The sequence below is a fragment of the Cucurbita pepo genome, chromosome 11 (assembly GCF_057944985.1).
Source record: "Cucurbita pepo subsp. pepo isolate OVF chromosome 11, ASM5794498v1, whole genome shotgun sequence".
Classification (NCBI taxonomy): Eukaryota; Viridiplantae; Streptophyta; class Magnoliopsida; order Cucurbitales; family Cucurbitaceae; genus Cucurbita; species Cucurbita pepo.
In genome coordinates this window covers 419,127-446,382 of record NC_141808.1, presented here as the reverse complement: position 1 = coordinate 446,382, position 27,256 = coordinate 419,127, and the positions used below count along the sequence as shown (strand labels likewise).

Below are 27,256 nucleotides of genomic sequence, written 5' to 3'. Positions count from 1 at the left end.
ACAGCCGAAGAGAGAGCAGGTCATTTGGAAGAGAGAATAACAAAAAGTCCGGAGCCGTTTTAACCGTACCAAAACCCAATAATACAAGTAAATAATTCAGACATTAATGAGGTCTCGTAATACTACTTGGTCTACTAAAAACTAACCAAAGGAACAAAGTAAACCGTTCTCCACAACAAGACACCTAATGAACACATACATTGATTAACTTTTTGGCGATGCTTTTGCAACCCCACTTTGAGGCGCTGTCTGAGCAGCCGATGCAGAGTCATAGCCCCCACGAGTAGCCCCACCAGCATTTCCTTCAGAAGAATATGGAGGCTGAGGGTAACCAGCACCATAAGAGGAGCTATAAGACGGTGGAGCTTGTCCGTAACCTGCCTGATTTGTTGGAGGAACACCATAAGGTGGTGGTGCAAACCCTGGCTGAGCAGCAGTACCATAACCGGATGGTGGAGCACGCTGAGAAGCAGAATCTGATTGAGTGTACCCAGATGTGGGAGGCTGAGAAGTGGAATATCCAGACGGCAATGCAGCAGGTTGCCCATAGCCACTGGGTGCGCTCGGTGACTGGGTGCTCTGACCATAGGCAGGAGGATTTGCAGGCTGTTTCTGAGTCTGAGGAGGTCCATAACCAGCCCCATACCCAGTCTGAGCAGCTGGTTGATTTCCATAGCCAGTTTGGGAAGGTGCGGTCATTCCGTACCCTGACTGATTTGGTGCAGGGACAGGCTGCTGATTTGCACCATAACCTTGCTGGCTCACAGAAGAGGATTGTGCAGGAGGGACCGTCTGTGATGAATCCCCCTGTGACCCATATGAATTGAGCCCATCTTGGCCTGCATTAGCCACACTACCATAGTTTGCAGCAGAACTATAACCTTGCTGATCATATGTGGGCTGGCTGTAACCCGACTGAGGTGCATGGTAATTACCACCATAGCCATCTTGAGAATATCCTTGTTGACTATAAGTAGAGGCTTGTGGTTGACCATAACTGTAACCACTGTTGTCTGCTGCAGCACCAGGACCTCCAGATGTCTGCTGTTGCTGAGCGGGCTGTTGACTGTAGTAATCATAACCACTTCCCTGAGTAGCAGGTTGATTTGTTGGAACGGTAGACTGGTCCCAGTTAGAAGCATATCCACCAGTTGACGGTTGGGAATAACCCTGATAAGGAGGTTGTGGCATGTTATACTGAGACGAAGGAGCAGAGTATCCACCTTGTTGTCCATAGCCATAACCAGGTTGCTGCATTGGTGGAGCCCCAGGAGGCCCCCAACTTGAAGGGGGGCGAGCTTGATAACCTTGTTGGTTATACCCTCCCGACATACCTGAATTTCTCACACGATTCTGGAAAAAATCATGAGGATAAATAAAAAGGTGAATCTTTCTCAATTAACGTGAGATACCAATAAGGCGCATAGTAATAAGAGGAAAGCACAACATTCATGAGTGAATTGGAAATAAAAGGCCAAATCTGAAATCAAGGGTATACCAAAAAGAGTAAAGACCATAGTCAGTATAGTACGTTTTGTAGACGGATTAAAGGAGCTTATACTGCATTAGGAAGAGCATAAAACACCAACATACCGTACTGGATGGTGAGTTATTGAGTTACTCCAGCAGAAGCTCAACCTCTCCCTATTCGAAGTGAATGGGTTCAAAGAGAACCAGACGACTACAAAAGCTTTTACAGAACAGAATATATGAACTTAATTGCCCCAAAAGACAAACAAGTTCATAGCAAAGCACAACAAAAGCAATGTCCTCCCAATTATCAAATCTTATATAGAAGAATCAATTAGCTGGATATCAAGCTAAATCATAATGACCTCATAGACTACCAAATCTCTAGACACCAATAGAAGATGATGAAGTGAAAATATCTTAGCCGCAAATTATTGAGAAAAAAAAATACTTCCAAACACTGAGAAACGTGGATGATGAGAAAGAATACATCGACAATATATGCGAACCTTTGAAGGAAAATAAGAAGAAAAAAACAAAAATAACAATTAAAGATTGAAATAAGAAAATATTCAAAAAACAGTCCATAAAAATAACTCATTACGAGAGAAACTTTTTATAGACTAAAAGTTGAAACGTTCCTACAAATTAATCCACCAGAAAAAGAATGGTAGTATGGTAAGGTGACTTTCGAAATTTTACTTACGACCTAGAATATCCAACAGATAAACCTGCAACTTCTCTCCACACCACTTTATGTCATTATAATATGGGATTCAGAACCATACCAGAGTAATGCTGAGAGAACACCAACATAAAGGATTCCATGTTAGTGTCACTAATGGTCCAATAACCCTAAGCCTACAATAGTTCCCAATAACAATGTCAGTTGCAGGATACACAATTAATAAGCACGTGTGATGGTTGAACAGGCCATAATCCCAACAATATAACACTTTGATATAAAACCAAGAATAATACCAAATGGGCTGCAGCATCTTAAATAGGAGATATCATATAACCTTAACAACCTAATAAGAAAAATATTGACTGATAAACTGAATATCCAAAGGAGCCAGCATATCACCAATGGGAATCTTTCTGATACAAAAATCACTCGTCAAAAATTTACTTAATCTGTAAAATAACTTCACCTCTTTCCAAACCCAGAACTTATGTCCACCCCTGCATTAATGGATATATGGAATAAACAACTGCAGATATAATAACAAATCCAGATTGATTACAGGTAAATGACCTAAAATCTCTCTCAACCTATAAGAGATCCAAAAGTACAACACGTTGGTATATTCCAACGCTTCTAACTCCTTTAGTGAAACTACAACCAGCATTGGACTCCAAGGAACTACAAAGGGAACCCCCCTCAAAGCCGAAAGTATGAGCACAGTGAGTGAAGAAACCTCCCTACTGATTGACAATTAAAATGGTTAAACCGCCAGTGCATATTAGCAGGATTAGCAATAAAATGATTTTGCAGACTTGCGTACACAGACATATCAACTATTATTGAAGGAATGAGAAATCTGAATGCTGAGAATATTATATAGTATTTGAGACAAATTTCATAGAAGATCCAGTACATTAGTGGCGTAAAATTCAGAAGGGGAAATGAGTATTAAGGAAGGACAGAGAAATTAATTTCTTGTTGAATCCAGCTGTCCAAACAAGACAACATAAAACACTGAGGAAAAGAAACCTCAACTGTTTCCTCCCCCCCCAAAAAAAAAAACAGCAGCATGCTGTTTGTAGAATGACTAGAATACAAATTGAAACAAACAAAAAAGGTAAATATTAACAAGAATGTGTATGGAAAATATAATTAAAATGGGAAACTAATCGCAAAAAAAAAAACAGATTTCATAATCGACACAAAACTGAGTGGTGCATATTAAGCCAATGAATACCAAATCCCTCCTATATCACAGCATAAAGTTGAATAAACAAGTCAAAGCAAGCAAATAATTCAACGTCCAATCTACACCACGTGCTTAATACTTACCTTGGTCTTGAGGCAGAACCCTAAATATTCAAAGAATTCATGATAGTGAAGGAGTTTTAAGAATAGGATGGAAACATTGCATCAACAGTAAAAGAAATAACCAAATCCAAACAGAAAAATCAATATAATCACCTCACAACAAAAATTCAAACAAGGATCCATGTAAATTAGGTGTCAGCTAGATAATGGCTCCTACTAAACAAGGCATAATATTAATGCAACCGAAATGTGCAAACGCACCTCACTGATAACTTCATTAACCAACTGTTTTGCTGACTCAATCTGTTCGCTTGATCCATCAATCTGTAAGGTTCTTTCTGTAGATGTATCCCCCGGGGGTAAGTGCAATGGTATCACCTATGGAAAATCATAATAGATAATCCCACGTAATCCAAATTAAAAACAATAATTTATGTCATATGAACAAAAAGTGAAAAAGAGTTGCACAATTGAAGTAAAATATATATATATATGGTACTTAACTAAGTTTGAAATATAATATGTGTGTGTAAAGAGTGAACAGACCTGAATACGTGCTCCAGTCCTAGCTTGCATACTTTTGATTGTTTCACCGCCTTTACCAATAACCAAGCCAACCTAGAAAAAGAACATTATAACAATCAGAAGTTCCATAAATAAAGAAGAAATATGTTCTCAAAATAGATAAACAGTACTTGGGAAATTCCAAAACTAATTTAAGAACCTTATTGTTAGGAATTTTCATGACAAACTGCTCAGATCCTGATGGACCTGTTAATCTCCGCGATACTATGCCAGAACCTCCAGATTCAGCCTGTTTCAAATGTTAATTTTATGAGACAAAATCACTTCGAGCCAAGTTAAAAGACCTATCTACCACCAAAGTGAATTCAATCAAATTTTGTATGGAAATTAAAAATAAAATATTGCCAATAATATGAAGTTAGTAATTGAAAAAATGGTAATGAAATAGTTCATCCATTATCCAAGCCAGTGCATTGCTACACGGCATGCCAACGGTTTTAAGAGGAGACCACACACAAATGTTGATACAGCTCCCCCAAGATACACCATGCAGTTCGAAAACTAGGACAAACCTCAGAAAGAACATCATTCATCAGCTGCTCGGCCTTAGCAATTTGATCAGGGGTACCCATTAGCTCAACCATCCGGGTAGCAGAATTGGGATCTGCATCCATGTCTCGAGTAACTTGTATTTTTGCACCAGACTGGAGCTGAAGGTACTTGATGGTCTCACCACCTTTACCAATAATTACGCCGACTCTACCATTAGGAATCTCAATTTTTTTGCTTGTCCCTTGGAAACCATAGGAAACAGGTATAGATGATGGGGCTGAACTTGACATGTGAGGCTTCAGGTCTGCATCCACACAGATCAAGGTCGCAAATGAGCATCCAATCAAATACACAATTTTAGTTTTTAAACCATAATATGTTACCAGAACAATTCACTAAATTTTTAAAGGAAACAGGGGTAAAAGACCATGGAAAATAAATCAAACACAAGATAAATATAACCTAGCACTAAAACTGAGATTCTGAAACGTTTATTTAATCCCCCATGCATTGGTTACCCCAAATGCAATAAAAAAAAAAAAGTTCAAACCACTTCACAAGCCTTTTTCTTAACCCCTGTAGTAAATCGTGAATACTGTATCTTTTTTATAAACAAGTCGCTCTATAACCAAGATAAATATAACCTAGCACACACGTAATTTTATCCAGTGTTCCCTCATCTTTTCAAGTATAAAACTCGGCTTACTTTGACCTCACTTACGTCTATAAGAAATCAATACAAGGTAAGCAAACATACAAAAGCATGAAATATTCAAGAAAGAGTAAAAAAATAGCAATCACCTGCACCAGAACTAAAACCCTTGTCGTAGGAATCAAACCCGCTCCCGTTCTCAACTCTCGGACGCTTGACATCAGCCCCAACGCCAGGTCCAGCACCGGCCCCAACCCCACCGCTGGAGATAATCAACCGAGAGGCAATCTCCTGAGCACGCTGCTTAGCGAGCTGGATCTCATCCATCGGGGGCGGAACGTTGTTGTACGACGGAGGCGGAGGATGTGCCGAATCGGAAGAGGGAGAAGTGATGGGGCCGGAAAAACCAGTCGGCCGGCGGGTGACCAACGGTGGAGGTTGGTCCTCGTACTTGCGCTTGTTGGATGTAGTATCGGTACCAGATGAATACTGCGCTTCGTCAGCCATTGTTTCGCGTCTGAGAGAAAACCCTAAAGACGATAAAACTGGAGGCGAGAAAGCGGATGGGTTTTGCTTTTATAAATGACCAGACCCTTTGGCGCTGGAAATTTATAGCATAGCGCTGTCAAGTCGTCAAGTGTCACTCCTGATATTTTGTCGTTTCAAGTAAATGTTTTTTTTTTTTTTTTTTTTTTTAACTAAATTACAAATTCATTCCCTAAACCTTTCTTTAATCTTGTTTTAAATTTTTTATTTAAAAAATATATATACACCCTTTTATTATTATTATGATTATTATTATTTAATAAATTTTTTAAAATATGAAATTTGTTCAAAAAATAAAATTAAATCTCCTTATATCATGTCTAAATAAAATTAAATTAAATTTTTACCAAGTTGAAAAAGTCGATAAAATATATATTTATTACGTCCAGTATCTCTTTATAAACATTTAAATTTTAAGATCAAACGAAATCCTATTTTTAAATTATTGTTTTAAGTTTCGAATAGTAGTATTTAATTTAACTGGAGATAATTTTTTAAAACATTTAATATCATTATTTTTTTAATTTATTGATTTTGTTTATTTTAGTTCAATTTAAATTTAATTAATTTTTATCTGATGTGTATTCATAGTTCCATATGGATGCTCAAACAATAATCACGACGTATTGGGCCTACGTTCTGCCAGCCGTGCCTTTTTGAACGGCCCATAACCTGAGTATAATATGGGCTACAATCAGGCCCATATATTATTTAAAGGTTAACTGGTATGTATAGTTCAATTTTATTTTTTCTTATGACCCAACGGGCTCGAGCCTTATTGGTCTTCGGCTTAACTTCTATAGACTTGGGTTCAGGTCAATTTGCCACTAAACCATCTTATGTCAACCATCTTATGTTACGTGTAAATACAAAATATTATTATGATAAAAAAATGTAGACCATTTATTAACCATATTAAAAAATTATCCACAAATAGACCGTTGCAGTGTAGTTAATAATTAATTATAAAGTATAAATTAATTTATAAATTTACCATATATATCTACTATTCAGGGAGTTAAGTGTCGTTCATAATTTTTTGAGATTTAGAAACTTGAGTGTGAAATGAATTGTCGGCACCCATTTTCTTTCCGGAGACTTTTTTATTTTCCACTTTTTGTCTTCAATGATTAAGCAATTAAAATAAGCAAAAGAAAATACATAATAAAATAGAATCATAAAGAAATCGTATTAAACGCGTTATAAAATTTAATAAAAAAAACATATTTCAGATAATTTTCACAAAAATTAATTCTCATTTTAACCACGAAGGACAATTTTTTTATTTTTTATTTTTAATCTCTATACCTAAAATAAAAATAAAAATAAAAATAAAATAACAAGGGTTTGAAGTGTGTCGGTGGGATCGAACTCGGGACGCTGGAAACTTGTGGGGGGCAAGGGCAGCACATGTGAACGCGAAGGCCAAAGAGGTGGAGACTTGGGATTGGATATTTATTCATATTTTGAGCAATGAATTTGGCGCTTTTGCTCGGCCACTCACATGCTTGCCATTGCCCTTTTCCTTCTGAAACTTTATGCCTCCGCTCTCAATTAATGCCATTAATTGTTCGCCCCCTATGCTTTTAATTGCTTTCTCACTCACTCTCTTTAATTCGATTCCCCTCTATTTTTGTGTACCTGTTTTTATTTATTTATTTATTTATTTTTACAGATTGTTTCGTTGACATAGGGTTAGTGATAACATAATTAATTTTTTTATACTATTTAAAACACAAATAATAATATTTTTACACGTGATTTTTAAGTGGTCAAATGACTTCGCATTCCTTCTTACTTGACTTTTGGATCATCATAACTAGCAGGTAGCTCATTCTTAAAAGACAAGTTACGCCAAACAACATAAATTTATAATACTATCTTTCGTCTGTTCTTATAACTGGATTTATGCATTAATCTTTGAGAAAGAATGAGGACGTAAATTTGCCCTATTAGGATTTTGATTCGTTCATCCCGTTGATTAAATCAATTTAAAACCATATAAGTAATATATTTAAATAATATGAAGACGTAAACTTTTAAATCTTTTGTACGTATATGTATATATGTAGATCATGGAATGAAATTAAATATCAATGGTTTTATTTTTAAAAAACACACATAATTACTCGTACAAACAAAATTGGAAATAGTGTGTTTCGTTGCATGCGTCGGGACCTCATTCTACTCGAATGTTTTGAATATAATGTGGATTTTTCAAGTTAAAAAAAATACACTGTAAAACGAATCAAGTTCTTTAACGTGTTTTAGTCTAAGATAATGTTTTACATGATTTTCCCCGTCTAGGTGAAATATTAAGATACAAAATAAAATATTGTATAATAATAATAATAATAATAATAATAAATAAAATAAAAAGCACCCTCTTCTCTTTAGTGGACAAAATTCCAAAACAAAATAAAGCATAAAGAGAAAAAAATAAAAATAAAGATAACATATTATATGCTTCCACTTCTCCTAAAACGACACGTAGTAGGTAAATTTACTTTTTTTTTTTTATAAATAAATTAAACTTAAAAAATACCATTTCCAATTTAGTAGTTAGATATTTCATTCAACAAAATTAAATTTTGATAGCAAAAGAATGACATGTCGTTATTATTTTATTAATATATTTAGACACGTAAATATACGAATCTTGACGTTCAATCTTTTAAAGTATATGACATAAGTTAACATTTCTCGTATTTAAATATGTACCAAAATAATTAAAATTATTAAAATTTGATCTATTAATCGTGTTTTCAATTTATTAAAATTAAGCTGGGAAATATTATTTATATTATTATTTATTAGGTAAAAATGTTTTCAACATCTAAATTAATAGCGGAAAAGTAAAATAATTTTATTATTTTTTTTTTATCATTTCTTATTATTACGAAGTTATTTATTTAATGTATCGAGAATATTATGAGTTTTTAAAATTTATTAATCAATAAAGATAATGAAATCCATTTGGATAAGAACGATCGAATTAAATAAACTTAATTTAATGGCGCAAAAATATTATTGAAAACTCAACTGTATTTGTGCACAATATTTATTAAAAACAATTAGATTCTGTAAAATTAATGTGCATTAAATACACACTGGTTTTAGGCAATGCGATAAATTACAAAACTACACTAGCATATTATAAAGGGAAATTATTTTTGATTTAAATTCCCAAATTTGTACACATTATATACTTTATGATATTAATGATTATTTTACTTTAATTAAACGTAAAAACAAATTATGGGGCCCATAATAAAATATGCGACACTTTTTTTTATCCCTTCTTAGTCAAAGCTTAACTACCTACTATTCCTTTCTTTATTATTAATTAAAATATAAGCGAAAAGACGGTAAGGCCCTCCTTCGCTGGCAGGAAAGCGTGTTGCTGTCAAAGGAGACTATGAGCATTTTAGTAATTCGATTGAACTGTCGGCCTTCTAACTATGGTTAAATCAACAACGGTATCGAGTTAGAGTTTGTTCGTTACAGGGCGCTCGTGAGGTTTCTGTCAATGTGCGATGAGGGGGATCGCGGCGTCGGTGACTCGGCTTGACTCGGACGATCCGGTGCGGCGAGTTGAAAAATTATCCCAAATAATGTAGGAGTAATTGTTGAAGAGATTTGGTGGTATATAAAAGGAAGAAGAAGCATTCTGAGTATTGAGTGGCGAAGAAGGGAAGGAGGGAAAAGAGAGAATATAGGATAGAGAGAAATGGGGGATTCGAGCGACTCGGTTTCGGTGGATATGGAGTCGATCTATTCTGGGGGAAAGGTACCTGCATTTTCTGTCTCTTTTACGCATTTGTGTAAATTCATGTGATTAGACGTGTTTGAACTTATTCTTTGTATGCTTGCTAAAAAATTGGGGTTCATAATGCTTTGTTTGGACGAATTCATGAAATTAATGATCGTTTTAGTGGAAGTTAATCGAGGTTTCTGTGTCGGGTTAATGGCTGCATTCGTCCCCTTCCTTGTTGGTTGTGCATTGTTGATTTTGGTTTGGTTTTGGAAGGGTAGTTGCTGTTGATTTTCGTTTGCATTTTATGGAGTTACTTTCTTTGTTTTTGAAATTCAATGGTCTTCTTTAGAATCACTTGCGCTGGGTGTTTTCATACCATTATTGGATGGAAGTTGGTTGTTTACTAGCTTAGAAATACATTTTGAATTTAGGTAGATAAAGTTTCTTTATGGAAAGAATCTATCAGTTATGTTTTCTAGCTTAATCTATTATGTTGTTTGCGTCTTCAACTATGAATTTCCATATAGTTAAGCTTTTGTAATCCTCTTTTAACAGTATTTCATTTATGATTCTTCTACTTGCCGCCTTTTTTTTTTAGGTGCTTCAGTTCTCATTTTTTGTTGGTGTCAGCTGTCTTCACCGAAATAATCTAATTTGAATGCAAAGTCATCAATAACTATTAGATTAATTCTTCACTTTATTTCAGGCGATTACGTATAAAAATTAATATTTGTCCAATCATGTTTATGGCAGGAGTATCTTGTGAAAACCTGTTATGGTGCTGTTTCTGTCACTGTGGTTGGAGACCAGGACAAACCAGCTCTAATTACTTATCCTGATCTAGCTCTAAATCGTGAGTATGTAGAATGTTGCTTGTAAATTGTTATTCATTTTTGTAGGCTTATATTGAGTTAGGTCACTACAAGTTACATTTTGATTTAAACTCACGTCAAAGAAGGTGTATGATTTTGGGCGTTTCCTGTCATCAAGAAAAGAAAAGTGATGAATCTTTTTTGTTTTCAGTCTCGTCAGATGTGCTTTTAATGTAATATCCAAAATATAATTTGAGTGTAAAGTAGATCTTCCAGTAAAATAGACACAAGTTGAAGTTTTGGATTGATTATAATAGAGTTTTTTTTTTTAACTTTTTCCTTCTTGTTTCAGAATAAGTAGTTTTTTTTTTTTTTCATTACTTGCGTTACATGGTTATTTTTGTTTTCAATTTTACTTGTTGAATCTTTTGGATTCGATAATATTGGTTATCTTTATCATCTACGGTCCTTTTGGTTGAAACCATCTGTCGTTTTGGTTTATTTTTTTTAAAAATCGTTTCACCCACATATTTGTCTTCTATCTTTTAATAGTCGCTTTTGAAATCCATTTATTTTTATTTGACAAGCTCATTCTTTCAAGATAGAAAAAATAAGTTATTTAATGAAAACATAGCAATCTGAAAACCAAAGGTCCATAAATTTTAATATGAGTTAAAAAGAAATGAAATTATGTATGGCTTATAACTTTGAACTTTTAGTGTCTATCTTTGATTTGTTCGGGTTATTTACCAATGTTTAAATGCCTTATGTTTCATTATTTATCAGATATGTTCTGCTTCCAAGGATTGATGTTTTGTCCAGAAGCTTGTTCGTTATTGCTTCACAACTTTTGCGTATATCATATCAGCCCTCCTGGACATGAGGTTTGTATAATTGGCATTGTCTTATATCTCTCTCTCTCTTTTTTTTTTTTTTTTTTTTGACGTATTAGGTTGTTTTCTACATAGAATAGATTACAAAGCTAAGTGAGTACCTTTTTATGAGCGAGTTACACTTTTTTATCTATTCTATGTAGAAAATAACCTATTATATAATTCTTTTGTGTGGCCAACAAGTACGTTGTTTTCTACTTTCACATGAATTCTTCTCATATTGGGACCTTGTTCAAGAGTTATTGCAGTTGGGAGCTGCTGCAATTTGCGCTGATGATCCTGTACTTTCTGCAGATGACTTAGCAGATCAAATTGCTGAAGTTCTTAACTATTTTGGGTAATTTGATATTCCTTTTGGCTATTTTCAATTTAGTACAACTTAAACTTCAAATAGCCTACAATTCCACTTGTCTGACATGTGGAAGTCTTATTTGTTTTACTCATGAGCTCGATTTAGAATGGATATGCACAAACCCGATGACTTACTCTTCTTCTTACCCTTTCTCCCAGACTTAGCGCTGTGATGTGTATGGGTGTTACTGCTGGAGCTTACATCCTCACTCTCTTCGCTGTAAGTTTTCTCCTTGTTCACCATGCACGTGATTGCTTTTGTTCTGCTTTGTTTTTTCAAGTCCTCTTGGAAATTTCTCTCATATATTGATTTCACTTGTTGGTGGCAGATGAAGCACAGGCATCGTGTTCATGGTTTGATATTGATCTCTCCCATATGCACAGCACCCTGTTGGACAGAATGGTTGTATAATAAGGTCTTATTTCTGAACTTTTGTGATCATCTTCTGGTTTATTGGAATCAACTTATAAACGAACTTTTCCAAATGCAGGTGATGTCAAATTTGGTTTATTTCTACGGCATGTGTGGGGTAGTGAAGGAGTTGTTGCTAAAGCGGTATTTCAGTAAGGTAGGTTGAAATAGCTTGGGGTTAGACAGCAGAATTTATGTCGTGATGTTGGTCTTTCCTTTACGCAGTCTTTGGATGTGTTAAATCCTATACAACTTGGGATACCTAAATCCAGGCTTTTAAAACACATTACTTAGGTTACACACTGACTACGAACTTTTTAACTCATTTTTCTTCCTAACCTAAACACGAACCAACTTCAAGTTACTTACAGAAATTCAAACTCTTACTAGAGTTATTCTTTATCAACTGAGTTTGATTGGACATTTGTACTTTGCTGGTTGTTTGGTCGTAGGAAGTTCGTGGTTGTTCTCAAGTACCAGAGTCTGATTTAGTTCAAGCATGCAAAAGAGTGAGTAATCCAGCATTTTTCTAGATTTCTTTTAGCAACTTTAAACTGCCAATTATTATACAGTTGGAAAACATAACGAATTTTAAGAGTTGAGCATTTGTTTGATCAAACATTATGCACATGTCCTATTTCTACAGTCGCTTGATGAGAGGCAAAGTTCAAATGTCTGGAGGCTTCTTGAAGCGATGAATGGGTAATGTATCGAACTCCAATCTTTTGATGCGTTAAAGAATTTGTGCTTTTCATCAAGTTATCCCTCTGATGTGGGTAGATTTTATGATTTGATTATGTATGAGGGTCAGAGGTCATCCTTCCTTAACATTGTTTTTCTTTAATGCAGAAGGCCCGACATTTCAGAAGGGTTGCGAAAACTGAAGTGCCGTTCATTAATATTTGTTGGGGACAGGTCCCCTTTCCATTCAGAGGCCCTCCACATGACTGTTAAACTAGACAGAAGATACAGTGCCCTAGTGGAAGTATGTCCAAAATTTTCTTTTCCTCTTTGGAGATTATTCATACGTTACAATCTTTAAGCGGGTTTTATACTACGATGAACTAAAGCGAGCAAGCTCTATTTGCAGGTTCAGTCATGTGGGTCAATGGTGACGGAGGAGCAGCCTGATGCCATGTTGATACCTATGGAGTATTTTCTCATGGGATATGGCATGTATAGGCCATCTCATTTTAGCGTCAGCCCAAGAAGCCCCTTGAGCCCATCTTGCATTGCTCCAGAGCTTCTTTCGCCAGAAAGCATGGGCTTGAAGTTGAAGCCAATCAAAACAAGAATCTCATTGGAAGTCTGAACGATGAAAGGAGGCAGAAGAAAAGAAAATAAAGATCGCTTTTTGTATTTATTTGTACTGGAGGACTTGGATAGTTTTTTGTTTTTTCTCTGGCAATCCATCAGTTCATGAATGTGAGAGGTGTGAGATGTAGATAGAGAAGGAAAGAGGATAATTGATAGTGAAAACTTCTAGGCAGAAATCAAAATTTGTCATTCTTTCATTTGTAATCAAAAGAGTTAGTTGAAGAGGAGGAGGAGGACCGTAATGTAAATCCCAGAATAATTTATTTCCAATAAATAAATAATGTTTTTAGATGGAAAGAACGCCTACTTCTGACCATGTTTTTCTTTTGCCTTTTCTTTGCAGAATGAAGCTTGTGATTGTTCGTGATGATCAGTAATGTTTCCTTTTCACCCTTGATTTATTGCATTTAATTAGTCTTTGGATATGTAGCAATAAGGAGATCGAAGCAAAAGAAATTCTTCAGGTTGAATGTTTCGATTGCCTTAAAAGAATATATAGAATGTTCACTGTGGTTACATCCACGCTGGAATTCAGTCCGAGATAAACTTGTCTAATCATTCACTATATAATGCTCAATCATTCACAGTTCAAGCTAACATCTAATTGCTGCAGATGCTTATCTGGGTCTTCCTAGTTTTAACTGGATTTTCTTCTGCTCATTTCAGCATACATTTCTTCGATCATCGGTTTCCACAGCCGAACACGAGCATTGATGAACCAATTAGAAACCTGCCCAAGTGCAAGAAAGGCATTAACTCAGTAAAGGTGACGAAATGAAAATTCAAGGAAATCCTGAAGCAGCAAGAACCTGATTTCTGGTTAATCCACTTTTTACTGCAAGTAAATGCTTCTCTGTGTCCTTGGGGTACCTATAAAATCACAACAGTTTGACACAATTCCATTGAACAAACATTCCTTCAACTTATTTTACATAACTTCAAGATGCAAACCAAATTTGTCTCAGAATCTTACGGATGGAGAAAGTTCTGAAACATCCATGCCCTTAGAACTGAGACAGATTTTTCAGGTAAGCCTCTCTGTGGCCTCCATAATTGACTATCTTTCCTTTTCAACTGCTGGAGAGCCCACTGCTTCTGGATGAATGATGCCTCGAAGGTTTTCTCGTTCTCCTTGGTGCACATAGTGTCAGAATGCATCCCCACAGCAATAATACAATCAGTAATTTTCTCCCTCAAGTTTTTATAAACAGAAGTGATTGTCTGGAGAGCGTAACGAGTATGCAAGCGAGGGTCCAAATCAGTGGCGGCATGAAATGCAGATGTAACAGTATGAATCTCGTCCAAGCATTGGCTGTACCTCTCATCAATCTGAAACATTATCAAGTTGTTCAGTAATAGAACAGTACAAAGACTATAAGATCAGTGAACCATTATATTCAGTTAACCAACCAATTGTAGTAGAGTCAACAGATGGGATTTCTTGGCATCACCAGATAGTTTTTGCCATTGAATCTCCATTTGAATTTGTGAACTGCATCTACCAGTTACATCAGAACCGAATTCAACTGTATTATCATCCAGGAAACTTGATGAGAATGGCATAAACCCAACTGTGGATGTTAAATGCCTATCTTGTTCTGAACTTTCTAGTGGATAGCTTGCAATTTGAGAAAGTACGTCCTGAATGACTGAGAGATATCTCGATCCCGCTATTGCTTGAGAGAGGTGAACAGGACTACCACATCTGTAACTTAGACAGAGGTCCCTGAAGTTGCACGAATTCAGGTTCGAGGCTAATTCTGTGCTATTCAAGCAAGGCTGAGTAGCACCAGAAAAGGTCAACTGTGAATACTGGTCCAGAAAATTGGTTCCTCCACTAAGGACGGGATTGGATGTGGCAAGACTAAGAGAAAGCTCATTCCATAACTTGGAGTTCATAGTATTAGATGGCATCCAGCCATTTTGATTCAGATTTTCCATAGACGAGATGGTCTGAAAATCTGATCTTTCTGGATTCTCCCTTGCAAGTTGCTGAATACAGTTAAACCTCTGGCTTTCCCACTTGTTGTTCAAGTTACATAAAGACTCATCACCTTCACAGATCAGAGAACTTGCAAATGAAGAATTTAAAGCATTAGAGGTACTGGGTATGATGCACGTTCTAAAAGTTTCTAATGGCTGGAAATGACGGTCTGGAAATGCTGAATCTTTTGTATTTTCACAAACAACGTTAACTGGAGTAAGAGAGGTGGATTGAAAAAAAGTAACAGGAATTGCTCCTGCTAACTGATTATGAAACTCAGCATTACCAGAGGGACTCGAACAAGCATCCCCCAGATCGATTTGTTGCAGGGCAGTCGACATTGGAGAAGAAACTAAGAACCCCAACTGATCAGATATCAGTACTAGTAAGAACAGAGCATCTAGATTCTCGCAGAGTCAAAAGGAAAGGAAATTCAGCTGCAATATGGCTCAGATCATTACAGTCAAATTAATTGGACATATCGACTGGGTTCTGAAAGTGAAGTCATTTGGGCTTAGCCATATCCACCCGAGAGCATTCATCAAGTCATTTTCCAACTGTTTAAGCTGCAATTCCAATAGCATTTCTAAGTTCAATGCAACATCAAGTTGTTTGTACCAAACAAAAAATAAACCTTCCCAGTTCAAAGGATAAGGAGAAGCACTTTCAGCTAAATCCAGATATATCCAAAATCACATTAGACCAGAATTTACTTCAATATTGAAAGGGAAATTAGCAGTGGTAGCATGCATATCTAGACCCAATTGCCACAAGAATGAAAAGCATGCTACAGATAATGACAAGCCATACCTGGAAGCTTCACAAATTATTACGACACAATGCAATAGAGGGAACAAGCATAACAACATACAAGCAGTGGTCCACATCAAAACTCACTCTGTAAACCACAAGCCAAAGCATAAAGATTGGGCACTGATTACATGAGATGACAAAGAAACCAACCTTCCACTTGATAAATCTTTATCATCCAAAATAGGATGAGAAACTTAACGTGAAAGCCCCACACTTGATCTTCTGAAAAGTAGACTGGTCCTGAATTTCTAGGCAAATAAATGGATGTGATAGCTTAGCGAAGAACTTCAAGCTTGCAAAGTATAAAACTCAAAAAAATTGCTACAGTGGTTACATAATTCATGTTTCTTCACACACAGGAGATCAATGACAGCCTAAAAAGGCAAAAGGAGAAGACTAAAAGAAATTAGTTTCTTGTTTCTCCAGAAAAGGGTGCCTATGGTGAGAATCAAGATAAAGCCGATGGTAGAAAAAAGTGATACAAAATTTTGCATGAATAAAGGAGAATGGAATAGCTTCAAGAGTCCAAACCCCGAGAAGCTTAAGTTTGGAGTATTGAACACCAAGGAGATGTATAATCACAATCTCTGGCCACAAACATTAAAGCTAAAATACGTACAGCTCAGGAAAATGAATGACACCCATCTCAGAGAACCATGAAAAGGAAGAAAGAGAGTGAAGAGGCCACAAGAGAACTCTGCATGACGGTGGAGATGGAGGAAATGGACCCACTAGATAAAGATAGAAAGAAGCAACAGCCGCACAAGAGAAAACCAGGGGGTGGGGAGAGAGAGAGAGAGAGAGAGAGATTTGCCCTTGGGTGCAGAGCCACTCACTCTTTGTTACAGGCTTTAAAGGGCCCATGCCCTTCCTCTCTGTGCCATCTCCTTTGTCTTGCTCATGTCCTCTTATTATCTGATCCACTGCAATCATCATAATCAAAATATCTGGATTCTCTCTGTTGAAACTTCTGTTCCTGCCAAGTCTTCTCAGCACCATTTTTCAGACAAAACTCCCTTTCTTTTTAGCTATACTGAACAAGAAAACCAAAGTGATGAGATGCAAGAGCAAATAAAGGAACTATGCATCACACTTTTTCTTCAGAATCAAACAACAAACAACTTAAAGGCAATCAAATGTGAAAAAGAGAGAAACTTTACTGTTTCACCAGTGTACTTTTGAACAGTTATAGTCTCAGAGTTTAAAGGGAGAGAAAAGAGCCTGAAAATGATGATGCAAGCAAACCCAAACTGACGAGAAAATCTTGTGGGATATCTTTGACGAATTTAATGGCTGCAAGTCGCAATAAACCAATACCCATCTGCTTGTTTTGGCTATATGTACTTCTTGGATTATGAGAGTGACCCTAATGCTCATATTCGAACCATAATGTTTATCCATTAAGTAACAACATGATGATGAAACAATGCAATCGATTCTTAAATCTAGAGCTCTGCCATTGGATCTGAGGTGATACAACCCCACTTTTTCCCCCATTGTCTAAATCTTTTCTCTGATCTTCTTTTGAGCTCTGACCAAGAAGCTATAATGGGATTTGGGCAATAACCAGAAATAACTAAAGGAAATAATGTGGACCTACAACCTCAATGCTCGAGCAACTCTTCCATCGAGCTGTTACTCGAGAGAATGCCTTGTGGGTTCTGCCTTTTCTCTGCACTGCAGGCTTGGTAAGTGAAACCATTTAATGGGTTTAATTTGTAAGCATCCCAATTGTCGCTCTGAAGTCAGACCCCTCTCTCTCTTACAAAGTGGGTTTTTAATGATTACCCAAGTAAGAAAGGAAGAGAAGGGTGTCCTTAACGCGAGAGTTAATGGACAAAATATGCTTCAAAGAGTACGGTTGTTGAAAGGATTAAAGAGAAAAGACAGTACATTCATTAAACTCAAGTGTAATTATCATTCAGCTTCCACGTTGGATGGTGAAGAGTAACTCAAAGCTCGAGATTGATTTCAAAGAGCAAAGGTGTTTGACAGCACAATGACAAAAAAGAAAAAGGAAAAACTCAGAGAAATTGACAGTAAAATATATGAAATTTTCTTACCATTACCACATGGTTGAGTGTGAAAAAACCGGGGGGTGTGGGGTCTGCTGCTACTTGCTTGGTTGCCTGCAAACCCAAACAGAGAAATGCTGCCAATGGACACTGCAAAGAAAAAGAAAAAGAAAAAGAAAAAGAAAAAGAAGAGTTCAAATTCAATGTCTCGTAGCCCTTCGTACTACTAAAAGGGAATACTGATTGCTACCTTTTCTTCTCTACTAATGTTTGGTTTTTTGTGTAATTCAGAACCCACAAACTGGGCTTCATTCGTAGAAGCAAACAATTTTGACGCAGAAAAAGGGATTTTGGGGATGTTTTTCTTTGAACATCGATGAATTTCGACCGCATGATTAGAGCAACTCAATTCGCCCAAAATTGGACAAGTTGAGAAACCTCGTGACAGCTTCGCAATCGGATTCAGAGAGAGGTCCCAAGGTGGATGACCAATATCCGGACCCTTCCCATGACTCAGACTCAGTGCGTGCTCAGTTGAAAAGACACAAACACCCATCAACCAATACAGGCTATTTTTCTTTTAATATGTAAATAAAATATCACAAATAATAAATATTGACCTAGATTTATTAACTTAAATTGCCAAAAAAGAAACCAGAAATTAGGAGTATGCCATTTTTAATTTTTAGTTTGTGAATTTGAATACTGATCCATGATAAGTGTTAACTAGTTGAGTTGTATTAAGATTAAAAAAATAATGATTTTGTCCTTTAAAGAAATAAATATATGTATATATATTGGCGTCCCGATTTTATGATGTATACGAATTCACCCCTGTTCTCTGCATAAATTACAAGAGTGCCATTATCGCAGAACTACTGTATGGCCCATGTTGTAAACTGTAGCCCAGTTGCGCCATACTACTTATTCAAGCCCATTAGTTTAAAAGCGGCCCATTTATCACTTCTCCGATTTATTATTATTATTATTTTAATTTTTAAATACGATTGCATATAAATTGAAGTACTATGATATGTTATGTGCGCAACTCAACTAGTTTATGAGAGTTCACGTGCTTCACGATCATTTATTTATTCAGCTAATTTAGTTAATTACCTGTTTTGATATCTGTATTTTGAAACTCCATAATTTAAAATTTGTGTGTTTAGTGGGGGTGGGGGGTGGGAATCGATGGACTTACAGCCTTGGACCTTTTTTTCGCTGATGAGCATCTGATGAAGAGTCTTGAAGGTGACAACTTGGTAAAAATCAATATTGACACTGCAAAAAAGAAACAGCGAAGTGATCATTTTGGAGGGTACCAATTTCATTATAAATATCCAAACTATAATACATTTTACAAAGAATCAGGTCATAGTGAAGACAAATACAATAGTAGTTCCTCTACAGTAACTGGCCCCACAGTTCCTCTATCTGATTTTTCCTTATCTAAAGGTCAGTTGAGTGTAACAAAAAAATGATTCTGGACACGCTTTTATATGATGCTAGAAAAACATGAAATATACAGATTGGTTCAATCGACTTCACTTGCACATGGGGGATGATAAGCAGCCCAGAATTTGACTCCTCCAGCAGAAAATGATCGTTTCATTTTCAATTGACATACAATCAGAGTATCACTGTCATGAATCATGAGGTCCCTGGACTATCAACATTGCCCGCTGCTTTACACTGTCTGAGCGGATGATGTCTCCTTTAAATCCAATCTGAATTATCACGAGGAAAAATAAAGATAAATTTTGATCAAGCTGATAACAAATAGTGGCGTATTAAGCAGTTCTAGGAGCCAAATTTAAGTAAAAAGTTTCTACCTCAACGAGACTATCTGGAGAGAACCATCGCAATAGCACGCCTAAATGCACTACAGCTGGTATCAGCTTGAAAAGAAAAGGAGTTGTCACCTGCACAAAATGTTCACAAATGCCCCATCCAGAAGTTTATTTCTTGAGATAATTGATCATAAATATAATGGTGAACACGTGCTCATGCAAAAAGACATTAACATTTTATAAAAATACAAATCATATAAGAAAGATTTTTAGCATTCAAACAATCTTAAGTAATTGTTATCAAACGCATAGGAGAAGAGTCAACACACTTTCAGCTATTTCTAAATTATTCATAATTCTCAAGTATAATTGTTATCTTAAAAAGATCAACACCACAGCAGATAACTCAAACTAATCTAATAAAATAAAAAGTCTAATAAAACAGCCGTGCTGAGAAAAGAAATTGATGTAATAGATCATAACCATACTACGTATGCGCACACGTACACACATACAGAACTGAATTACATCTCACCAGACTGAGAGCTGTGGTCCCAATAAGCAGTAGATACAATTTCCCCTGAAATTGTCATAGCATCAGTATTTAGTAAAAAATATTATTCTTATCATTTATCCATTTTTAAATAAGAATAGTTTAAAAAATACACACATTATTAAACTAAGTGATCTTAACAATATTTTCAAGTAATTTAAAAATGAATAGAACGGTAAATTTTGGAGTATTTAATTTTTAAGTTAGCATATTAAAACTATATATACATATATATAAGATTAGCCATATTCAAGGCATTGAAAGTAAATTTTCTCAAGAAGAAAAATAAGTAATCAAACTAAGCAGTATTTAATTTTGAACTGAATAAAATAAATTATAGTTAAGATTAAATTAGCCATATTAAAGAAAGTATTTGATTCACAATATTAAGTACCAAAAGTAGTTTAAACTTGATCACATTAAGATAGCACAAATATATAGTACTTCATTTTGAAGCTAGTCAATTAAAATAACACAATTCAAAGAAACACCTCTCTCCTATCAAAATAAATTTGAAGAAACGATTTTAACTTTGAACTTGGTCATATTTGAATAATAAGAAAAACATTCTGTTTTTGAGAAACTTAAGTAAATTTGAGTCCCAATTATTCATTTAATGTATAGTTTTCATAAACTTGTACACCAAACACAATTGTCTTCAATCCAGACTTTCTATACTCACAAATTAAACCCGCCACTGCCAGACTTCCTAAGTCTAGGCTTAAGAAACTGAACCCACACCCAAACGCCCCAAGGATCTCAGAGATCATGCAATATGATTTATGATTAGCAGGAGAATTTTTTTCATGCATCTCATTAATGTTTTTCTTGAGAAGCAGTATAACCGCACTGACCTCAACTAGATGAAGATTAGAAGCACGGCTGAGAAGAACAAAAGCAAACTCTCCAATCTGAGCCAGTGACATTCCAACCTACACATCAAAAATCAATATCCAGAGGACTGATTACAACATACCATGAATTTTGGACGAATGCCGAGGATATAGTAATATAACCTTACCAAAACTGATGTCTTGTTGTTATATCCAAATCCTTTCACCACTGTGCTAATTACAATTGTTTTTACAATTATCACCAGTATAACAGCTGCTAGTAATATATCAACATGGTTCCACAAAAACTGAACGTGGATCAGCATTCCAATGCTGGCAAGAAAAAGGGCCGCAAAAAGGTTCCTTATAGGCTCTATCTGTAGACAATCAATTATAAAATCACTCAATAGGAATCAATGCATGACTTGTAACATTACAATTAAGTCATGCATCTCTTGAAACAAAGCATGGAATACTTTACTTGTTCAAGTGTGTGTTGAGCAAGATCAGTTGTCGATATCATCACTCCAGCAGCAAAGGAACCCAATTCTAGACTTAGCCCTAACTTATCACTACACTGAAATTGTAAAAATAGTTAATAACAGAAAATACATCCAAAAAATAATTTCAGTCAATCATATTGTGACCAACAAAATTATACAAGTTCATCATATAGACATGGGATCCCCACTGAAGTACACATGCTTCAAAGAGTTATATTTTAAAAGAAGAAGAAGAAGAAGAAAAGGCGCCAATAAGAGGAAGTTGTGCTGTTCTTTCCATTTTAAAGGATAAATAAATGAAGTACTTCGACAGATTCTTTTCTTTTGTTTTTTAAGGTTTTGAGGTGTATTTGGTGTGTTCTTTTGAAATTTTTTTAGTTTAATACCTCCTTGTGGAGGGTGGCCTCTAAGGTCTTTCGTAATAATTAGTTAGGTGTGTTATTCTTTTGGATTGGAGGCCCATTTAGTGGGTTAGGGCTCCTCCTGTGCGGGCTGTCTTTTCATATGCCTTGTATGAATTTCATGTTCCAAAATGAAAGTTTGGTTTTTTTATTAAAAAGACTAAAACTTTATAATATGCAAGACTAACCTGAATAATAGAAATGATGACAATTCAAAATGACACCTTCGCATATGCATACAATCAAACTCACACAGAACAAGGGAAGTAGATACTGACCCACGCTACAAGCAAGCAGAACGCCACTGACGCTAATTGATAGAGTTCATTGGTCTGCAGAGAAAAATAACATAGAAAATGCATCTGAACTTCTGAAAATTGTCCAATTGTTAAATCGCGTTTATAAATTCCATAGAATAATAAATGTATCGATGCAATAAAGCATACCTGTGATGATAGACTTATCATCAACTTTAAAAGCCAAGGAACACATGTACGGGATAAAATTGACAAAACAACCAAAAAAGTAACCAAGATCACCAACCTGGTTGAGAAAATATAAAACCTCATAAATATAAGATTCATACACCACAATTTATCTCATAATTTACAAGTCATTACAAAACCAGTTACCGTTCTTCCTTTAGTAATAAAGGATTTTTAATTAAAACATCAAGAATAATTAACCATCTGCAAAAAGCATAAAAGGCTAGTTCCATGTGATTCAGGTAATAAATACACAATATGGTTTAATGCACCAACTTCCTCTCTTTTTAGAATAAACATAAACCTCACAAGGAATGACACACAAACTCAAAGGAGGTTAAACTTAACCTTTGAACTCCACAAGTTTGTAGCCAAACCAAACATATCCCAAAGCTCCTTAATCCCAAACATTTTTGACAACCCTCGAGTCCATACCTAAAGTGTTCTAAAATGAACACACCTCTAACAGCATTAAGCCCAATAATTTAAATTGTTGTTAGATTTTTTTATATGTGCGAGTGTTTGGGCCAGCATGTGTGCACCTTGATTATTCTCATGACAAAACTATTTGATCCTACTACGTTTGTTTGACAACATAACAACTACAATTGAAGGTTCGCTCATGTGTTTAACAAATCCCTGCTTATACTTACACTTTACTCATGGACATCACTCCTTTAAGAATACCAGAATTCCCACCCAATACTGGAAGCAAAGCAAACAATAACCCAACAGCACAGTCCTGCAAGGCCAAGAAAACAGATTAGTTAGGTAATAATTGTCTCCCCTATGAGGTCAAGGTTAAATGAAGGAAAAAAAAAAAAAAAAAACATTGCCTGCAAGATAAGGGTGCCAATTGTGACTTGTCCATGAAGAGCATTAGTCGAGTTCTTTTCCATCAAAAACTTCAGAACCTACAATCCAAGACAGTAGTTATTTTATCATGTAGACAAGAACATAGGCCATAAACCATGCCAGTGAATGTTGGCACTCTCATGCATTCAAAAAATTTATACAATATCCTACCACTGCTGTTGAGGACATTGATAGGAATGCTCCAACAAATACTCCTTCAGAAGCACTCCCACCGCATGACTGCAAAAAAAAAGTCAGAACTGCTGAAGTTAAAGTGAAAGAAAAGAGTCCTATGAAACTTTATTATAAAAATTTATCAATAAAATAAAATATGAAAAGTATATTATGAGAGAAGGCATGCAAAAATAGGAAAGGTGAGCGTTAGAACCAATGCCAGGAGCAGGATCCAAACTAACTAATTAATTCAACAGGCAAAAATAAGGTAGTCAACAAGACGATCATCTGGATTTGCTGTTAACCGGAAAAAAGATATAATTCAGAGAAGCCACTAGTTATTACCGAGGCTGTGATCCCACTGAGGCATATAAATAGGAAAATTTGGAGCAAGCCACCAAGAACAGCAACTGCACGAACAACTCGAAGCTAAAACACAGCATTAGGCTTAGCAAATGTATCATGATTTTATAAACATTTATGAATGACATTGAATGGAAATAAGATTGACCTTAGTTGTTGAAAACTCCAACCCCAGTGCAAAAAGAAGAAAAATTACACCAAATTGAGCTACCGTTTCAACCTAAACACAGAAGTCAATAAGAAGGAACTTGAGGACAAAAGAAAGGATAAGGCTGTTGGTAAAGGCAACATGAAAAGAAATCAAAACAAATGTCATTTTTCTCTCAATAACCATCACAAGAGACAACTATATCAGTATGATTTTCATAGACAAAACACCGTCAGAGTGGTAAAATCCAGAAAGATAGTGCCAGAGTTATAGCTTAGGAGATGGCTACCTCTGTTCAATAAAAAACCTCACAAGAAATTCATCCGAACCTTCTTTTTTTTTTTCTTTTTTCTTTTGATGGAAAACCGCTACTTCCCTTACATTATTTATAACCGACCTTTCATAACAACTAATTATCTAACAACTACCCTATCTGTAGACCTAACAAATTAGAATCAACCTAAAGAAACTTGGTTAAAAGGTCAATGAGCGTGAAAATAATCAGCTTCCAATTTTTATGAATTCCAGAAAATAATCCAAAATGCAGCAATGCCCATTCTTTTACCATGACCTATCTACACATTGATTGTTCAGCATTTAAACTTTGGATCTGAAACAAAAATCACAAATAAAAGGGATAGGGTTTTTTTTTTTTTTTTTTTTTTTTTTTTTTTTTTTTTTTTTTTTTTTTCCTGTTCATCTGAGAAGATCTCATGAAGAGATCAAGAATTTTGCCCCCAATCTTCTCAGATGAGCTATAAAGCCTGAATGTTCCATTTTCAGCACTGAAGACATGTATAAAACATGAAGAATCGAGGACATGCACTCAAAATAGCATGCCAAATGTAAAAGTTGTTTTCCAAATTTTGGGCAGAGGAAAAAAAGAGCCCTGGAAAATCATAAATAATAGATTCGGGAGCAACGTACTTGCACCATTTCACTGACAAAGTTAAATCCTCCAGGTCCAATAATAGATCCTGCTAGAAGGTATCCAGTTATAACCTGATAAAATATAACACAGGTTATATATATTGTATTGTCCATATCATGGAAATCAGATCATCCTAAAATTGTTATTCACCATCAAATAGCTAAGGTAAAAAAATAATCATACTGGTTGTCCAGCACAGGCGAAGGCAATGCCACCACAGGTTGCAGAGACAATTACGATAACCAAGTCTGAGATCAATCTGCCAACGCACAAAATCAGAGGGTAATATCAGTTGTTACTTGGGAACAATTGTACGAAATAAAACATACCTCAAGTCTAGTTGTAGCACTGGATATTTAGACTTGAAGTTAGATATGATAAACACATTATCCTGAAAAAAAAAAAAAAAAAAAAAATTCAGCAACCTCCCAGCACAAAATGAATGTCTGACACAGAATACATACAAAAAATGAAATGGCCATACCTTTCGATCAATCAATGTAGGAGTATCTTCAGCTCTATTATCATTGTCCAAATTGAAAACATTTTGAAGCTGAAACCTAAATTAGAAACACAAGTATTTAGGGAAATGCACGCTTAATTCAGTAGCATGGCCTGAAAGTGAAATGTAATACTAAAGTTAGAAGCATATACTTTTCCTCTTTCGTATCATTTTTCTTTGACTTTACCCTTGCCACAGTCTCCAGAATTGCCTGATTAACAAAGCCAATCAATGAGGACCAAATCAGCACATTCTTGTGTCCATATGCTTGAAATAGTGTAATTTACTCGTGCGAATAAGATCCATAATTCACGTTTTGTGCTCAAAAGTATTAAAAAATAATGGTTGCAACATTAAAACAAAGATATATATCACCACCAACCTGCTTCTCTGCTACGCTGTTGTTGAAGCTTCCTGAATCAATTTCTGAAATACAAGAGAGAGAAATGATTACTCAAACAGAAGATAGAAGATACTAACATCATATGAGCTGCAATAATGAAGCCGTCAACAATATACACCTACAGTGCATTGGATAACTATCTCAATTTATTAGAACATTTAAGAAAAGAAGTAAAAAACGTGAACAATAGAAGGATAGAAATAACGGACGGGATCAATAAGCATTGATCTAAATGATACAATAGAAAAGCTCATACCGAACAGACAGAAAGAAAAATTCAGACAGCAGTTGTAATTACAGACAAATTTCGTATTAGCATCCTCTTACTGAGCAAAGGAATTGCGTATCCAATAGCTACAAAATTGGAACACGCCAGATCAAAATTATTCATCTATCTTGTCCTACTGCCAGGATCTTCGTGGAAAACAAAAAAAGTAAACCACATAACCCCTAGAGCTGAAGAAACCATGCCAAAATCGTTCCAACATCGCCGCATCCGACAATTAACTTGGATTCCGAATTATAACCGCACTCAGCTATAACAAACTAATCAAAACCCTAACACAATCGAGTGAGCAAACGAGATCTAAGATCTACTAACCTTCATTCTGGTCATTGTCCTTGAACTCATTCTCCAAAGCACGATCAATTATGTCTGCAAAACTACCCTCCTTATTCCTCGGACTGGATACGTTATTGGACTGGAGAGTAGCGTTAGCAAGAAGCGGCTGATCCGAGTCGGAGAGGGGAAGGGCGGTGGAAGGAAGCAACCGCGAAGAGAAGAAGAAAGAAACGACGAAGAGGAAGATGAAAATGCGGACAGGTGAGAATGATAGCTTCAACATTGCAGAGTGGTTAGGGAATGTTGGCGGCTAATTGGTCACCATGCGAGAGAAATGGAGAGGATGAGAAGACAAGGATTCGGGAGATTGAGGAAATGGGGGAATGTGAAATAAATAAACCAGATAGAGAGAGAGAAAGGGGGAGAGTGGAAGAGAGACGGTAGGGGTTGAAGCAGGAGTCAGTGGCTAACCAGACCAGAGATAATGGGTCAATGTGTAGTCTACGAACCGTTGTTCAACGCCGCGAACCCAGCCGCATGTGCGCCTTTTGGCGGTTCTCGATCGCGCGTATCTATTTATTATTATTATTATTATTATTTAAGTTTAATAGGTTGGAAGAGATCTATATTTCATGTCAAGATATTTATTTTACCC

The 27,256-nt window shown here is 35.7% G+C and overlaps 4 protein-coding genes across 13 annotated transcripts; 1 reads left to right on the top strand and 3 right to left on the bottom strand.

Annotated features, from left to right (window-relative positions):
- Window positions 1-37: 37 nt before the first annotated feature.
- Window positions 38-5,784, bottom strand: LOC111805635 (KH domain-containing protein). Its single transcript, XM_023690778.2, has 6 exons — window positions 5,348-5,784; window positions 4,567-4,850; window positions 4,194-4,283; window positions 4,016-4,087; window positions 3,731-3,847; window positions 38-1,353 (listed from the first exon to the last, which is right to left on the bottom strand). Exons 1-6 carry the CDS (start codon window positions 5,703-5,705, stop codon window positions 205-207), a joined length of 2,070 nt encoding a protein of 689 aa, XP_023546546.1. The 5' UTR covers window positions 5,706-5,784; the 3' UTR covers window positions 38-204.
- Window positions 5,785-9,256: 3,472 nt separating this feature from the next.
- NDL2 (N-MYC downregulated-like 2) lies at window positions 9,257-13,586 on the top strand. 2 transcript variants are annotated; one of them, XM_023690392.2, is made up of 11 exons: window positions 9,257-9,534; window positions 10,255-10,354; window positions 11,100-11,197; window positions 11,455-11,543; window positions 11,717-11,777; window positions 11,887-11,973; window positions 12,049-12,126; window positions 12,422-12,478; window positions 12,616-12,671; window positions 12,819-12,954; window positions 13,060-13,586. In XM_023690392.2, the coding sequence occupies exons 1-11, from the start codon at window positions 9,475-9,477 to the stop codon at window positions 13,279-13,281; spliced, it is 1,044 nt and encodes a 347-aa protein (XP_023546160.2). In that variant the 5' UTR covers window positions 9,257-9,474; the 3' UTR covers window positions 13,282-13,586. The 2 variants fall into 2 exon arrangements, with proteins under 2 accessions (XP_023546160.2, XP_023546163.2); XM_023690395.2 differs by having other exon boundaries at window positions 9,515-9,534; window positions 10,255-10,358.
- A 143-nt stretch (window positions 13,587-13,729) lies between these two features.
- Window positions 13,730-19,318, bottom strand: LOC111805347 (homeobox protein ATH1). Of its 9 annotated transcripts, none has more exons than XM_087128234.1 (8): window positions 19,300-19,318; window positions 18,147-18,248; window positions 16,920-17,116; window positions 16,234-16,331; window positions 14,697-15,836; window positions 14,260-14,615; window positions 14,096-14,156; window positions 13,730-14,016 (listed from the first exon to the last, which is right to left on the bottom strand). In XM_087128234.1, the coding sequence occupies exons 5-8, from the start codon at window positions 15,609-15,611 to the stop codon at window positions 13,924-13,926; spliced, it is 1,425 nt and encodes a 474-aa protein (XP_086984360.1). In that variant the 5' UTR covers window positions 15,612-15,836; window positions 16,234-16,331; window positions 16,920-17,116; window positions 18,147-18,248; window positions 19,300-19,318; the 3' UTR covers window positions 13,730-13,923. The 9 variants fall into 9 exon arrangements, with proteins under 9 accessions (XP_086984360.1, XP_086984361.1, XP_023546153.2 ...); XM_087128235.1 differs by lacking the exon at window positions 19,300-19,318 and adding an exon at window positions 18,349-19,081 and having other exon boundaries at window positions 16,168-16,331; XM_023690385.2 differs by lacking the exon at window positions 19,300-19,318 and adding an exon at window positions 18,349-19,081.
- An 83-nt stretch (window positions 19,319-19,401) lies between these two features.
- KEA6 (K+ efflux antiporter 6) lies at window positions 19,402-27,074 on the bottom strand. Its single transcript, XM_023690384.2, has 20 exons — window positions 26,641-27,074; window positions 26,019-26,062; window positions 25,789-25,847; window positions 25,619-25,694; window positions 25,464-25,525; window positions 25,318-25,393; window positions 25,131-25,205; window positions 24,204-24,275; window positions 24,038-24,121; window positions 23,690-23,758; window positions 23,500-23,577; window positions 23,317-23,405; window positions 22,625-22,721; window positions 22,457-22,510; window positions 21,756-21,851; window positions 21,463-21,651; window positions 21,296-21,373; window positions 20,424-20,468; window positions 19,931-20,020; window positions 19,402-19,825 (listed from the first exon to the last, which is right to left on the bottom strand). Exons 1-20 carry the CDS (start codon window positions 26,882-26,884, stop codon window positions 19,742-19,744), a joined length of 1,761 nt encoding a protein of 586 aa, XP_023546152.1. The 5' UTR covers window positions 26,885-27,074; the 3' UTR covers window positions 19,402-19,741.
- Window positions 27,075-27,256: the final 182 nt, after the last annotated feature.

Coding starts and splice junctions, on each gene's coding strand:
- NDL2 (XM_023690392.2), top strand. CDS start 9,475: ATGGGGGATTCGAGCGACTCGGTTTCGGTGGATATGGAGTCGATCTAT. Junction 9,535..10,254: donor CGATCTATTCTGGGGGAAAG/GTACCTGCATTT, acceptor TGTTTATGGCAG/GAGTATCTTGTGAAAACCTG. Junction 12,672..12,818: donor CTTCTTGAAGCGATGAATGG/GTAATGTATCGA, acceptor TCTTTAATGCAG/AAGGCCCGACATTTCAGAAG.
- LOC111805347 (XM_087128234.1), bottom strand. CDS start 15,611: ATGTCGACTGCCCTGCAACAAATCGATCTGGGGGATGCTTGTTCGAGT. Junction 14,157..14,259: donor TTTCAGAACTTTCTCCATCC/GTAAGATTCTGA, acceptor GTGATTTTATAG/GTACCCCAAGGACACAGAGA. Junction 14,017..14,095: donor GTGGATTAACCAGAAATCAG/GTTCTTGCTGCT, acceptor GCACTTGGGCAG/GTTTCTAATTGGTTCATCAA.
- LOC111805635 (XM_023690778.2), bottom strand. CDS start 5,705: ATGGCTGACGAAGCGCAGTATTCATCTGGTACCGATACTACATCCAAC. Junction 4,851..5,347: donor GGGTTTTAGTTCTGGTGCAG/GTGATTGCTATT, acceptor GTGTGGATGCAG/ACCTGAAGCCTCACATGTCA. Junction 1,354..3,730: donor TTAATGAAGTTATCAGTGAG/GTGCGTTTGCAC, acceptor GATTTTTTCCAG/AATCGTGTGAGAAATTCAGG.
- KEA6 (XM_023690384.2), bottom strand. CDS start 26,884: ATGTTGAAGCTATCATTCTCACCTGTCCGCATTTTCATCTTCCTCTTC. Junction 21,652..21,755: donor CTCAACACACACTTGAACAA/GTAAAGTATTCC, acceptor GATTGTCTACAG/ATAGAGCCTATAAGGAACCT. Junction 20,021..20,423: donor GGACCACAGCTCTCAGTCTG/GTGAGATGTAAT, acceptor CATTTTGTGCAG/GTGACAACTCCTTTTCTTTT.